The sequence below is a fragment of the Eublepharis macularius genome, chromosome 7, assembly GCF_028583425.1.
Source record: "Eublepharis macularius isolate TG4126 chromosome 7, MPM_Emac_v1.0, whole genome shotgun sequence".
Lineage (NCBI taxonomy): Eukaryota > Metazoa > Chordata > Lepidosauria > Squamata > Eublepharidae > Eublepharis > Eublepharis macularius.
This window is the reverse complement of record NC_072796.1, coordinates 10,585,931-10,600,075: the sequence shown is the minus strand read 5'-3', so window position 1 is coordinate 10,600,075 and position 14,145 is coordinate 10,585,931. Positions and strand designations below refer to the sequence as shown.

General features: G+C 47.0%; 1 protein-coding gene across 1 annotated transcript; it reads left to right on the top strand.

The window, feature by feature from the left end:
• The first annotated feature begins 4,005 nt into the window (after positions 1-4,005).
• Positions 4,006-10,162, top strand: LOC129334077 (cystatin-like). The gene is made up of 3 exons (XM_054986017.1): positions 4,006-4,276; positions 7,116-7,241; positions 9,732-10,162. The coding sequence occupies exons 1-3, from the start codon at positions 4,052-4,054 to the stop codon at positions 9,807-9,809; spliced, it is 429 nt and encodes a 142-aa protein (XP_054841992.1). The 5' UTR covers positions 4,006-4,051; the 3' UTR covers positions 9,810-10,162.
• Positions 10,163-14,145: the final 3,983 nt, after the last annotated feature.

The window sequence follows — 14,145 nt, the reverse complement described above, 5'->3', positions numbered from 1 at the left end:
CTTGCAGAGACAAATACATGTTTTCTGGGTACATTTGCTAGTGCTGTATGTTGCATCTGCAGGCTGTATGGACCTGTTGCCTTTCCTCTTACATGTAGCTATATCATGGTTCAGGTGGTGATTAAATTGGGTGCCAGATCCTCCGCTAAGCAGCTTGGTGCTCTACCTTATTTTGAGCACAATAGGATTCGGAGTAGGTAAAAAGCAGGTATGTGTTACGATGATGAGGTCATGAAGGGGGGAAAACACTTCTGACACACTTATATTCAGTAGATCTAGACTTACAATAGTCTTATCTTTGGACTAGCCAGACTTTGACCCCCAGAGCTGTAGCAAAAAGGTTCAGGAGGGGGATCTCCTTGATTGTGACAGGCTCTGGAGTTTTCAGTTGCACCACATCGGGTGACTTCTGTACAGAAAGCAAAGCTGGCCTGGCAAGATGCCCCTAGAGCTAAGCCCCTGTCTCCCAGGCAGCTCAGCCTCTCCATGGAAACAGAAATCTGTGGTTTGGTTTTTTCCAAATGGTGACAATAAGCAACTGTCTCATCTTGCTGCTGAGTAGCTTAATATAAAGGAGGGGGGCTGAGTTCAGTCTGGTGTTGTGGAAGGTAACTGACGTTACTGGGGGACAAACAGTTTACAAGAGAGAGAAAACAGCTGCTTTCATGCGCTGCCTTCTTAGAAGCACCTGGCTGGCTGCTCTGGGGGAACCTTTAGCTGGATTCCACGGGGCCCTTGGGAGTCTTGCTTAGGACTATTTACATAGCCAGACTTGCCCCAAAGCCCATTTAATTGGGGTTTTTTTTGTTAAAATCCCACAACCAGCAGATGCTTGGGTGGTGCAAATTAAGCTGCCCACAGAGCCTTAAATAATTTCATTTCCCCACTGTTATTCTAGACAGGACAAGGGGTAGGGAAAGCCCTCAGCGAAGGTGGCCATTAACTGTGTTCTACCAATGTTTAGCCCATTCTGCATGTTTACAGTGAAGGTAAAGTTCAATGAGCCTGTAAAGCAAACGAACAAAGCAATTAAGTCTTCTCCCTAAGGAATGCAGATGAACTGAACTCATCAAGCACTGCAGCTGGAATAAATAGAGCTGGTTCATCATACAAAAGGCACCCCCCCATTGGCTTTCAGGGTCATTTGTTCCTGTGCTAAAGGCCAAGGTGGTAGTTTAGGGAGTAGAATGTTGGCAGTTTTGCAGGGGAGGGACAAAGCCATCTGAAGATGATGGAATGTCAGAGAAGGGGGTGAACCGAAGAGACAAGGGTGGTGCTTGGCCAGCCAGCTAAGCTCCAGGGCCATTGCCAGGGGCTGCTTTGCTCCTATGGCTAGTAAACCAGGCTGCCATGTTGCTATTTAGCCATGTATGCAGGGAGTTGCCTTCTCAACCATGGAAGATGTGGAGCCAAATCCCTTATTTATTCCCCATTTTTCTTCCTGATGGGGGCCCAAATCTGCTTACATCATTCTCCATTGCTCCTTTATTTTAGCCTCTCAACAACCCTGTGAGGTAGGTGAGGCTGAGTGTGTGTCTGTCTGGTCCAAGGTCACCCAGCAAGCTGCTCTGGTAGAGGAGATTTGAACCTGGGTCTCCTAGATCCTAGTCTTATTCCAGAACACAACATGGTTTAGTGGTTAGCATAACATGCTCAGTGTGGTCAAAATGAGATAGACATCATGCCCACTGGGATATATCAGTGCTGAAAGCAAGTACACAGGGCCAAGAATAAAGTGCATATATAAGTTAATGGTGCCCCAGATAGCTGCTACAAGCCAGTTCTTCCCAAAGATTGGATATGCCAGGCCATGATTTTTTTTCCCCAAACTAAAATTGAAGGAGTAGAAAAGAGCAAGAGTCCATGAGCTTCCATGAGCCACCACTCACTTCTTCAGATACCTTTGGTGCCTAACATTTTGTTAGTCTTTGAAGTGCTACTGGACTCTTGCTCTTTTCTACTGCTACAGACAGACTAGCATGGCTATCCACCTTAATCTAAAATTGCAGGCACCCTTTATTATGTATGCACGCTTCATGTTTGCCATGGTGAAAGGCAGCAAGATTACCTGTCCTCAGGTGAGCCACTGCTACATCACCGTGGGACTTGGCTCAGCATTACTTTGCACTCGAAAGGACTCCTCAGAGCAATGACTCCAGCAGAGATGCACCCTGTAACCTTCAGAGGCAAATCATTGTGTCTGCCAGTCTTTCCGCTGCCTTTCTCTCTTGTGGCACTTTCTCACTGCGCTGAGTACCCTGATGATTAGTGAAGTGGTCAGCTTTACTGACTGCTGTGCCTGTGGGTGCATAATCTCTAAATGAATGTATGGAACTGCTGGCCAGACACTTGGTCCACCAGCAGCTTTCCAAGGTGTCAGGTAAGGAGGTCTTTCACATCGCCTGCTCCCTGATCCTTTTAACTAGAGTTGCCAAGGGTTGAACCTGCAATCTTCATGCCAGTAAACCATAACCTCTCCCCCAAAACTAACGTCGTGATATTAGTAATTAAGTTTGCACTTTTGCCCTGCTCTTTCATTTGTAGTACAATTGCTGAATGGTGAGGGGTATGTGTCGAAGTCCATTCTGTTTATCTACTTCATTTGTACCCTGCCTCTCTCTCCTTATGGGACCTCCAAGCCCTCCCCATTTCATTAAGTTCCTGCTCTTGCTATTCTGTCTTTAGCCAGGCCTAAGGACAAGCCTTCTAACCTGGATAGCCAAGGAGAGCCTGACCTTGTCAGGTCTCAGAAGCCAAGCAGAGTCGGCCTTGGTTAGTAACTGGATGGGAGACCTCCAATGAAGACCCGGGTTGCGGAGGCAGGCAACGATAAACCACCTCTGTTAGTCTCTTGCCATGAAAAACCACCAGGGGTCACCATAAGTCAACTATGACTTGAGGGCAGGATTTCATTTTCAAGGACAAACTTAAATAACAGACTGAAAGCGAATGGAGGGGCAAATAGCCCAGTTGCAGAGAGTTTCTTCTGGTTCCCTGCCCCGCCTTACACAGATGGGGAGAAATGCAACATAACCACATTTATTGTTTTGGTTCCCGATAACCATTGCCCTGCTTTATTAGCAAGGCTCTTGCAGAAGCATCCAGGCACAGATGAAAGCATAAATAAAGCCGGAGCCCAGTTGCTTGGAAGTGTAGATGTATCTGCTGTAATGCATCAACTCAGCTCCTAAAAGATACTCATGACGTCACTCAGACATCCCAATTTATTGGCGTCACAAAAAGGCTCCAAAAAAACCCAGCCACTCCCGGACTCCAAGAATGCAAACAACTACCTGCAGAGAAAACACTAAAGTCCTAAATACGTTTCAGCTGTGCTGAGAGGCGACTTCGATTAAAGAGACATTGCAGCACATCTGCCAAAGGGCTGCACTTGATGAAGTGACCTGCGAGTTGTGGAAGCTTGCTGCATTTGATGCACCTCAGAAGTGCCGTTGGACTCCTGGGCTGCTTTCACACGCGCTCGATAATGCACTTTAACAATCGTTCACAACGCAGGTTTCCTATTTTCTTGCATGAAAAGAGGATTACCCAAAGTGTGTGAAAGCAGCCTCGGTTTCTTTTTGCTTGAGAAAAGAGCAAGAGTCCAGTAGCACCTATAAGACTTGACAAAATTTGTGGTAGGGTAGGAGCTTTCTGAGTCAAAACTCTCTTCTTCAGACCAAGCTAGTACGCGGGAAAATAAAGACGGGAGAAAAAGACTGCAGAACGCTCTGGGGCAGGGAGCTCCTTGCGTAAAATACAGTCGGACTGAGACGCTCCAAGCGCACTGCGGGCGCGGATCTGCCCGTGTCAGTGCCGGGCGCGTCCCGGAGCGAGGCTCGAGGCCGCCTGAGTCAAAGGGGCCGCTGCCGCCCCCCGCCCCCGCCCCCTCCTGGAAAAAACCAGCCTGCAGCTTGGCGCGAAGGGCGGGCGGGCGGTTTGGGCGGCTGCAGCTCCTCCTCCCGGGGGGTGGGCCCTACAGCCTCAGACAAAAGCCCCGAGCCGGCGGCGGCCCGCCGTTGCGCACCAGCATTCCCGGCGAGCGAGCGCGATGGCTTTGGGCGTCTGGCTCGGGGCTGTTTGGGGCCTGCTCCTCTTGAGCGGCGCGCTGGCGCAGGAGCGGAAGCCGCCGCGGATGGTGGGGGCGCCCATGGAGGCCAGCATGGACGAGGAGCAGGCGCAGCGGGCGCTGCGCTTCGCCGTGGAGCGCTACAACCGCGGCACCAACGACGCCTTCAGCAGCCGGGTGGCCGAGGTCATCAGCGTGCGCAAGCAGGTCAGGCGCGGCGGCGAGCGCGCTTTTGGGCGGCCGCTCCAAACGATCGCTAAAGCGCGTTGAAAGGGCGTTTCTCCGACGAGCGCAAAAACAGCTCCATCACTGCACTATTGGAGCAATTACAAACGATTGCTAAACGCTCGCTAAAGCGCGTTGAAAGGGCATTATCCGACGTAGAAAAAACAGTCCAGGCATGTGACGAGGATATTTTTGCGCGCGTCGGATAATGCCCTTTCCACGCGCTTTAGCGAGCGTTTGTAAGTGCATTGGAGGAGCACTTTGCGTGGAAGCGGGGCAGCTCTCTCTTTTTAAGCAAAGAAATTTGAGGTTGTGAGATGTTCGCGGGCTGGGTGTCTTATATACAAGCTGTAGTGGGGGCATAGGACCGAGGCAACGGCCACGGAGTCCGGGAGCAGCGGCGGAGGAACTTTTTGTACCAAGTCAGAGCATCGCTGGGTAGCAGGTCGCCTTCCAGAAATCCCGTTTTCATTAGAGAGGCCCGAAGGAAAAATGGAGCTTTTCAGCACTCTGATGATGAGCGATGCACAGTGCCTAGGACCACTTCTCAGCCACCCCCAGGTGTCTGCAGGGGCTTGGCAGCCTTCACGCAGCATTTGCACCGAAGGTATCAGGCAACCCCTCTGGGTCTTCACCCAGCCCCAGCTGCAACGCCCAGGAACTTGGTTTGAACTTGGCCTGGTAGGAGCACAGATACTTTGCAGGGGCCCTGCCAGTGCTGTGGCACACCTATGTGAGGAGATTCCTTTGTAAGAAAAGTGATCCTGCTCCAGCAGAAATAACGCAACCTTATAGACAAAGGGAAAGCCCCTTTGACAGCACTGCCAGTTTTGACACCATTTGAGTGACAGCTGGTGTGTCCCCAGGGCAGGTGACGGATAGGAATGTCAACACAGAAGGAAGATGTCTGGGTGAACCAGAGCCAGGAGGAGTCTCTCTTTTCCTTGTCTCTGCTGGCTCCTTGCCACCTCTGTAAACTCGGAGGCTCCGGCAGAAGTGGCTCTGGGCAGTTCTTTTTTTCGTGTTTTTAGTTTCCAGTTGAGCGTCCTTCCTGCAATTTACAGAAGTGCTTTTTTCTAACTTGAGTGGGCTGTTGAAAACTAAAACGAAGCGCCATGGCTTTGTTCAAGCCCAGCTAAACCAGAGTTTAAGGAGTACCTGCCCTCTCAGAAGCTGCACGCTGTTTGGTTTCTCTGGCTGCTGCCCGCATGGAACTTGAATAGACAAGTGGGCTTTGCTCCCCCCCCCTCCCTTGGGTCAGCTCAGTGGGTGATCTCCAGGATCTGGAATGCAGAGTCATTCTGCTCCAAGGCCTGGATCTTCCACTTAATTGTTACAGCAAATGGCCTTTTACCGGCTTTGTCCAATCTTTCTGAAAGCCTTGTAAATGAGTGGTTCCCCTTGTGTCTTGTGGCAGTGGGATCCACGGGGCTTTTCACTAGTACAAGATGGCAGAGAATACATTGGGCCTTCCGTTGGCACAGGCCTCCTGTGTATTAAGGGCTGTTACTGGTGGATCTTTTGCTATCTACTGGATGATGGTTGGGATTAATTCCATCCTTGCTTTATTTCTAGTTGTTTTGGGGGGTGGGGCGAGGCATATTGGCTTTGAAATACTTCCCCACAACTGCATCATCTGGGGAAGGGAAGAGGAAGAGAGTCCCCCGCTATGAGAAGTGAAAGTAAGTAAGAGAAGAAAGAAGTGAAAGTAAATCAGAATCTGAGCTTGTAAGGAAAAAGGAAGAGAAAGGAGAATTTACGCTTCCCCATCTCAGCCAAGGAAGTCCAATTGGACTATCCTTTTAGCGTGCGTTGCACCCAAAACACCTTCACACACACTCTGGCTAAAATCTACACTTCAACTCCTGTTGGAGCCCATGAATCTTCAAGCTGAGCCCCCCCCCCAACCCACCGCCCATTTGTTTCAATTGGATAAATATTAGTTAAGCTTGGATAATTTACACTATTAACCTGGAAACATTTCTTTGCCCTACTCCAAATCTAAAACTGTCATTCTGAGGGGTCATTTCGTAGAAAAAGAACTGCAGGGACTCATTAGCATATCTCATTAGCATATGCCACACCCCCTGACATCACCAGAAGTGTGTCAGAAGGTAACACCCACCCTCAGGCCCCTTTCCCCAAAAATCTCCAGGCATTTCCTGAAAATAAAGCAGAAAGCACTCAAAGCAGCTTACCCTCCTCTGGAGAGCCAGCCCCAGCAGCCCCCCCCCCTCCCTCGAATGAATGTAAAGCTGCAGCTTACCCTCATTCAGAGGGGAGGCAGTGCGGAGGGCCAAAACCCACGTGACCTCTTTTCGGATCTACAGGAACACCGTTCTGGCACATTCCCCCTCCAGATGAGCGCTGGTCATTCCTCTCCTTGTTAGTTGAAACTTTACTTTCAAAATGTGTGTGGTGGAGGGGGCTGGGAAAGATCCAGCACCCCCCTTGTACTCAGTTATATTTAAGTGATAGCATTCCGCCCTCCCTCTCCACCAGAGAAACGCAAATACTCATATACTCCTTATGGCAGCTGTCTTCTGATGGTGTCCAGTCCCTTCTTCAAAATTCCAGATGTGGTCCTACAAGACGAACCTTTGTAGACCCTCTTTGAACTGGAAAGGCCGAGCAGCAGCGGCTCCAGCCTCTCTAATTTCTTCTGCAGGAGTGAACAGCAGTCCTGGGTGAACCTGCCGTTTTCTGAAAGTTTTTTTTATAGATCTACCGGATTTCAGCATCTCTTTCACAACTGGGCCAGTCTCCATTTATGTCTGCTGAGGACTTCTCTCTATTCAGAGCTGTTTCTTGTATCTTGCAGATTGTCGCTGGGATCAAGTACATTTTCACCGTTAAAGTTGGGCGGACAGCTTGCAGGAAGTCTGAAATAGCGAGTTCCGGGAATTCTGAGACCTGTGCATTCATGACAGAGCCTGGTCAGGCAAAGGTATGTGGCAGAAACAGAGAGACTGTTTAATGTTTATTAAATATATTGTAGATTATGGTGGTGGTTGATGGGAAAAGATAGAGGAAGCATCAGAGATACTGCAAGAAGCTGGTGGGTAGGATACATGGTACATTCTGTGCAGTAGTGCCTTTTGGAGGAGAGACGGGGTGTGGCATAAGGGAGAAAGTCCCACGTCTCTTGAGTGTGCAGAGAATACTTTTTTCCACAGCGCTGCCAGACTTGAGGTCTCTCCTGTCTTAAAACCCTTTACAGTAATGAAGTAATGATAAAATAAGGTAATAATAAAGTTAGCCACCGCCAGATAATTCCTAGGGGTGACCGGTACACCTTCTTCTAGGTCTCCTGTATAAAGAGCAAAATATACCCTATATTAATGTTTAGCAGTCTTGGATAGCTTGAGTAGGATGAATTTTAATTTGCAGACGGCATTTTTTATATTAAACTAGAAAGAGAGAGATGGCACTATTGTTTTAAAAGGCAGGAAGTGTCAAAATGCAAAAGATAGCAAAATGTACCCCGCAAGTGGTCCCATGGGTTCTGGGCTACATGCAGTTCGGTAACCCTAGGGCTGGATCCAGAGAAAATGACTTGAATTTAAGGTTGTGATTAATTTGAGCTGTTGATTTCAGTGGGGCTCAATTGCAGCTGATATTCTCTAAATCAGGGCAGGGGTATCTGCGGCTGGGCTGTTGCCTCCTGCAGTTTTTATCCCCTCGGCATCTGAACAATACAAAGAAGATCAAGGACAGTTCATTGCCGAGAAAAAAATCTCTATAGCAACATGCCTCTAGCAGAGGGCGTGATTAAAAGCCTGCCTGGATTTTCAGAGACGTACTAGAAAAAGTATTTGTTCAGTATACAAAGAAGGAATTGTGCTTGGCCATTGGAAGAGTGGAAATTTTCTTAATGAGAGATGGGGAGGGGGGGTGTCAGCTGCCCAGAAGGATTCTAGCTGAGCCCAGCTACTCCTTCTCTGGGAGTAGGGCAGCCTCAGTAGCATTGGAAAAGCTGCAGTTTTATTATATTTTTGTAAACAGAATAGTTTCTTTTATCACACCAAGTTGGCCAGCCTTATCCCTGTTTTCTTGGAAGTTACTCTTCCCCCTTGGGAAGTAAGCTGGGTGGACTTCTAAGTAAATATGTTTGGTATTGGGGCTTCCTTACAATACAAGAGGGATCAGGTTGGCTAATCCAGCTGCTTGTGATCCAGCCACTTGTGCATTTTGGGGGAACAGAATGTGTGCTGGAACTCTGGAGTGGTGGTTGGCTGCATTGTGATGTTCTCCCATGTCGCGCTTGGCTGAGGATCAGTGAAGCAGCATGCATAGGGATCTCCTGTAGAAAGATAGTTTTACTGGGTGCTTCAAAAAGGTCTGCATGTAGGAGGGGTCAGCTGTGACCTTAACTCGTGGTGCAGCCATGAGGTTTTTTTTTATGCAGCTTAGTGGCAGAACAACAATGCAATTCTGTGCAGAGATGTGCCAGTCAAGTCCATTGATTTCAGTGCATCTAGACTGGAATAACTGTGCATAGGATTGCACTGCATACCACTCCTCCTAACACGACTCATAGAAGGATAGGACTAAAATACCAACTTCCAGGGTAGTTTTTATACCGGGGGGCTGTGCCAGTGGGTTTTGCTCATGGAATCCATTGTGTGTACAGTTTTTACAAGAAAAGGGCTTATTCAGAATGATCGGAATAATCCAGCCCCTGTCAAGGTCTGCTGACTCTTTCCTTGAAATCAACCTGATGAAAAAGTGATGATCTTTTTTTTTCTGTATAGAAATTTTATTTAAAAAGAAAAGATAACGTGACAATAGAAAGCGCATAAAAAAGCTTATACAAACAGCACATTGAGATTAATTTGAGACTTATACTAAGTTATACAAATAGTACATTTGAAATTAGTTTACAACTTACGCACTACATTTGAAATTGAATTAGACTCATAAAAATACAGTAAAAAATTTAATAAGAGAACTTAATTGTGTAATAGCTCTCCTTCCCTCTCCTTGGTTACTTATACTTATAAAAACTTAATATCAGCTATTTTGATTAATCATTCCTTGCATTTTATCCTCTTTATCTTTATACCGAGTTACCTTAATTAATCTTAGTTCTGGCCTAAGTAGTCAAAGAAATCCTTCCGTTTCCCCCAAAATCCAGCTATTGGTCTATTACGTACATAAGCACTTAATTTGGCCATTGATCCGTATTCATAAACCTTATCTATCCACTCTGACTCTTCAGGGCACACATCTGCTTTCCGTCTCGCTGTGTACAGCACTCTAGCTGCTGTCACCATTGATCTTTGACCAATGTGAGTGGTGCTTAGTTAAAAAATACCTGCCATGAAGATGTTCTTAATTGTCAGATATACTTTTATCTTAGCATGGTGCTATTGTATTGTCAATAGAGAGACCATATTTCATAGCTAAGATTTTTGTTTTACTCTTCTGTCCACAGGAATCAGTTTGCAACTTTACAGTCTTCATAGTACCTTGGGCAAACCAGATCGAGCTGTCCAAAAATGTCTGCCAGTAGGTGCACGTTTGCAGGGGCAGAGGGGCACACGCGGCGGCTCTGGAGGTCCTTTCCTGTTCAGTAAGAGCAATAATCGCCATGTCTTCTCGAGCAGGACTTCTTGCTACCAACATGAAATTGTTTGCATCTGCTTGTGTGCTATGCAAGTAGAGTTATATAGCCATCCTTTAAAAATCCTTTTATTTCCTGTGCGTGTTCTTCTCTGAAGTCGTATTGTAACCAATGTTTCCAGGCTTGATCAGGAGAAGAAAATAAAGATACTACGTTTACCTTGTTAAGGAATGATGTTTTTAAAAAGATTTGTAACTTGCTGATACTCATTGCTCACAACAATAAAGTACTGTTCTTCAGCACTTTTCCAGTATGACTTCCAGTCATTGGCTTCCCCTCTGTGCCCATTTGACAAGGGAAATCCAGAAGCTATGCAGAAGGGCCCACCATCTTGGCTAGAACAAGAGGGGAAACCGAAGAGACCAGGATCCACCTTTGCTTTTCTCTCCACCCTGGCACAACAGTTAATATTATAACAAGGGGACCCACAAGGATTTAAAGGGCAGATGAAATAATATTTTCTCCTGCCAGCTCCTGTCCTTCCCCCCTCCCCTTTTCCCCCCAGCTGCCTACCATCTTCTGTTCTTTGTGGTCTTGTTTGTGCACCACTTTCTTCATGAGGTTGATGGATTTCCTCTCCATTCGGCTGAATGCAGTGCTTTCCATGGTCATAGATGCAGAGGAGTTAGCCGTGTTAGTCTGTGGTAGCAAAATCAAAAAGAGTCCAGTAGCACTAACCAATTTTATTGTAGCATAAGCTTTCGAGAATCAAGTTCTCTTCGTCAGATGCATGATACAGAGACTGGTCACATATAGAAGAGGAGGGAGGAGAAGGGGAGGAGAGAGACGAGGCAATTAGGGGGGGAGGGGGAGGGTGCAACCAAAACACTTCAATCTACAAGGACATTCCATCAAAGACTTAAAGGTTGCTGTAGTTCAACAGAAACCTTTCAAAAACAAAATCCAACGGGAGGCTGCTGAACTGGAATTCATATGCAAATTTGACTGTCAAGCTGGGACTGAATAGGGACTATGAATGGTTATCACGTTATCACAGGTAACAGATTTCCTTTACAGGGGCGGGGTCTGGGGGAGCTCAGTGGCACCTGGCGTGGGCTTTCGGGGACCACAGATCTCTTTGTCAGATGCATCTGGCAAGGAGAGCTGTGGTTATCGAAGGCTCATACTGCATTGGAATTGGATGGTCTAGCTGTTTGGCTGCCACAAACTAACAGGGCAAACTCCTTTGAAGCCAACTGATCCACACACCAAAAGGAGATGTTTACATATACTAGCAAAGGAATGTTTTGGTTGCACCCTCCCCCCCCCCTAATTGCCTCTTCTCTCTCCTCCCCTTCTCTTCCCTCCTCTTCTATATTTGACCAGTCTCTGTATCATGCATCTGACGAAGAGAACTTGATTCTCGAAAGCTTATGCTACAATAAAATTGGTTAGTCTTAAAGGTGCTACTGGACTCTTTTTGATTTTGCTACCACAGGCTAACACGGCTAACTCCTCTGCATCTATAGCATTAGTAGGAATCCAATACAACATAGTGTATGTTAGGAACAACTATGGTTCCTAACTCATTAGCCGAGTATCTGAGATCCCCTCCCTCCTATATGAGTAAAAAGAGCCAGTTTGGTGTAGTGGTTAAGAGCTTGGGACTCTAATCTGGAGAGCTGGGTTTGATTCCCCACTCCTCTGCTTGAAGCCAGCTGGGTGACCTTGGGTCAGTCGCAGCTCTCTCAGAGCTCTCAGCCCCACCCACCTCACGGTGTTTTGTTGTGGGGATAATGATAACATACTTTGTAACCCACTCTGAGTGGCCATTAAGTTGTCCTAAAGGGCGGTATATAAATCAAGTGTCATTATTATTATTGAATAATTTGGTTTTGCACCATTTGCAGAAAGCCAGGAGAGTGGGGGCTCTCCTGACCTGCTCAGGCAGGCCATTCCACAGGGTAGGGGCCACCACAGAGAAAGCCCGTGTACGGGCTGCTGTTGATTTCACCCATGTGCAGGGTGGCACCTGCAGGAGACCCTGTTTGGAAGAGTGAAGCTATGCAGGAGCATAGGTAGGGAGGCGGTTCCATAGGTATGCTGGACCAAGGCCGTGAAGAGCTTTGTAAGTGATAACCAGTACCTTGAACTTAGCATAGTAACTAACGGGTAGCCAGTGGAGTGACTGCAGGATGAGAATGATGTTCATGTTCTCGCTCACTCCTGATAACAATCGAGCCACAGTGAGGGGTGCTGCTAGGGGAATTGGGGGGGGGGTGTATCTGGGCTCCTCACCTGTCCAGTGGTCAAGTGCGACAGGTGGAAAGGAAGCAGAAGGCGGGTTGGGTGGGGACAGGAAAGTTCACTATCCAGGCAAAGGGCTGTTTGGTTGATCTTACTCATTCCAAACCTCTTCCCCCACCCCTGCTTCCATGACAGGCATGCTTGTCATATTTAGGTGCAGTTAGTCAAAATCTGAGTATCGTGCTATGCAGTGCTAAATGTTTACCTGGAAATTAGGTTTTACTGAGCTTAAATGGGAATTACTCTCCCATTTAGCCCTTCTACTGGTTCCTGCTAATCTCACCTCAAAGCAGGTGCCTCAAGCAAGGCCTCATTCACCTCAAGACTGGTTGATAGAGGCGCACGGGGTCCTCTTGATCCTTCAGACTGAAATCATTTGGGGATTTAAAGGTTAAAACCAGCACCTTGAAGGAGGCTCAGAAGGAAACAGGAAGCCAATGCATTTGTCCCAGCTCTAGTACATTTTGTCCATCATGGCAGGTCCCAGTCAGGACTCTGGAAGCCAATCGGAGCTTCTGAACAGTCTTCAAGGGAGGCCCTACAGTTAGTTTGTTACAGTAGTCCATCACCTACCTCACAAAGGCATGTGGAATAATAGCCTAAATAGGAAGAAAGCACCCCAAACCTCTTCTGCTACCTAGTTCATCAAGGATACTGGCATGCCGGAGCACCCCTCGACTGAGGCTTCAGTGACAACGTATATGCTTATATACCAACGCTGCTCCCAACTTATGCACTTGCAGCTTGTCTGGATTAAAGTTGCAATTTTTTCACTCTTGCCTAGCCTTCACTGCCACCAGACACAAGTTATGTATTTCCTCGGCTTCTATAGACTTACTATACAGAAAGAAGAGATACTGTTCGGTGTCATCAGCCTATTGACAGCATTGTGTAGGGAATCACTGGATGATCTCTCTGGCCAGCTTCGTGCTAATATGAAACAGCAGGGCAGGTGGAACTCTGAAGGCACCCAGGATTCCCTGCAGCACCTCCAGAAATCTTCTATGCGGAAAACGTTGAAACGGATGGTGGTTTTCTCCTAGGGAAAACCTATAAAATTTTACTGCAATACCACACAGAAATGGAGCATGTAAAAACCTGTATGATAAAATGAATGGAAAATTTCAGAGAAACTATTTCGACGAACTTATGGGAAGATTTGCTGCTATTTTTATATGACGTTTTAACGTTTTAATATGGAACGTTTTAAAATGATTTTAAGGTTGTTATCTGCCCTGAGCCCGCTTGCGGAGAGGGCAGAATACAAATATGATATAAATAATAAATAAATAATAAAGATTTATGGACTAAGGACATAAAATTTACAGGCTGACAGTTACTAAGAGGGAATTGGTACAAAATGTTCTTTAGATAGTACACTACTCCCAAAGACAGTGCGAGAATGAGTAAGGGCTATAGTGGACATTGTTGGAAATGTCAAAGTATGAAGGCGACATTTTACCATATGTGGTGGACCTGTAAGAGAGTGTGAAAATATTGGTAAAGATACATGAAGCAGGGCTTTTTTTCAGGGGGAACGTGGGGAAACGGAGTTCCGGAACCTCTTGAAAATGGTCACATGGCTGGTGGCCCCGCCCCCTGATCTCCAGACAGAGGGGAGTTGAGATGGCCCTCCGCACCGCACAGCGGTGCGGAGGGCCATCTCAACTCCGCTCTGTCTGGAGATCAGGGGGCGGGGCCACCAGCCATGTGACCCTTTTCTCCGAGGGCAACCCACTGAGTTCCACCCCCTCTTTTCCCAGAAAAAAAGCCCTGACATGAAGAGATGTAGAAGATTTGCAAACTCAGATTTCAGCTAAATCCAAAAAACGTGCTCTTAAACATCCTACTAATGTTAGAAAAGAACAGGGAGACCTTTTCTGTTACATGGTAACAGCAGCAAGAGTGCTATATGCAGCAAAATGGAAAACAGATCTATGCCCTGATGCAGATAAGATTTATGAATATGCTTCAGTGG

What these genes read in the sequence shown, in the direction of transcription:
- LOC129334077 (XM_054986017.1), top strand. Translation starts at nt 4,052, where the DNA reads ATGGCTTTGGGCGTCTGGCTCGGGGCTGTTTGGGGCCTGCTCCTCTTG. An exon ending in TCATCAGCGTGCGCAAGCAG is followed by an intron (nt 4,277 to 7,115) that starts GTCAGGCGCGGC and finishes TGTATCTTGCAG; the next exon opens with ATTGTCGCTGGGATCAAGTA. An exon ending in CAGAGCCTGGTCAGGCAAAG is followed by an intron (nt 7,242 to 9,731) that starts GTATGTGGCAGA and finishes TTCTGTCCACAG; the next exon opens with GAATCAGTTTGCAACTTTAC.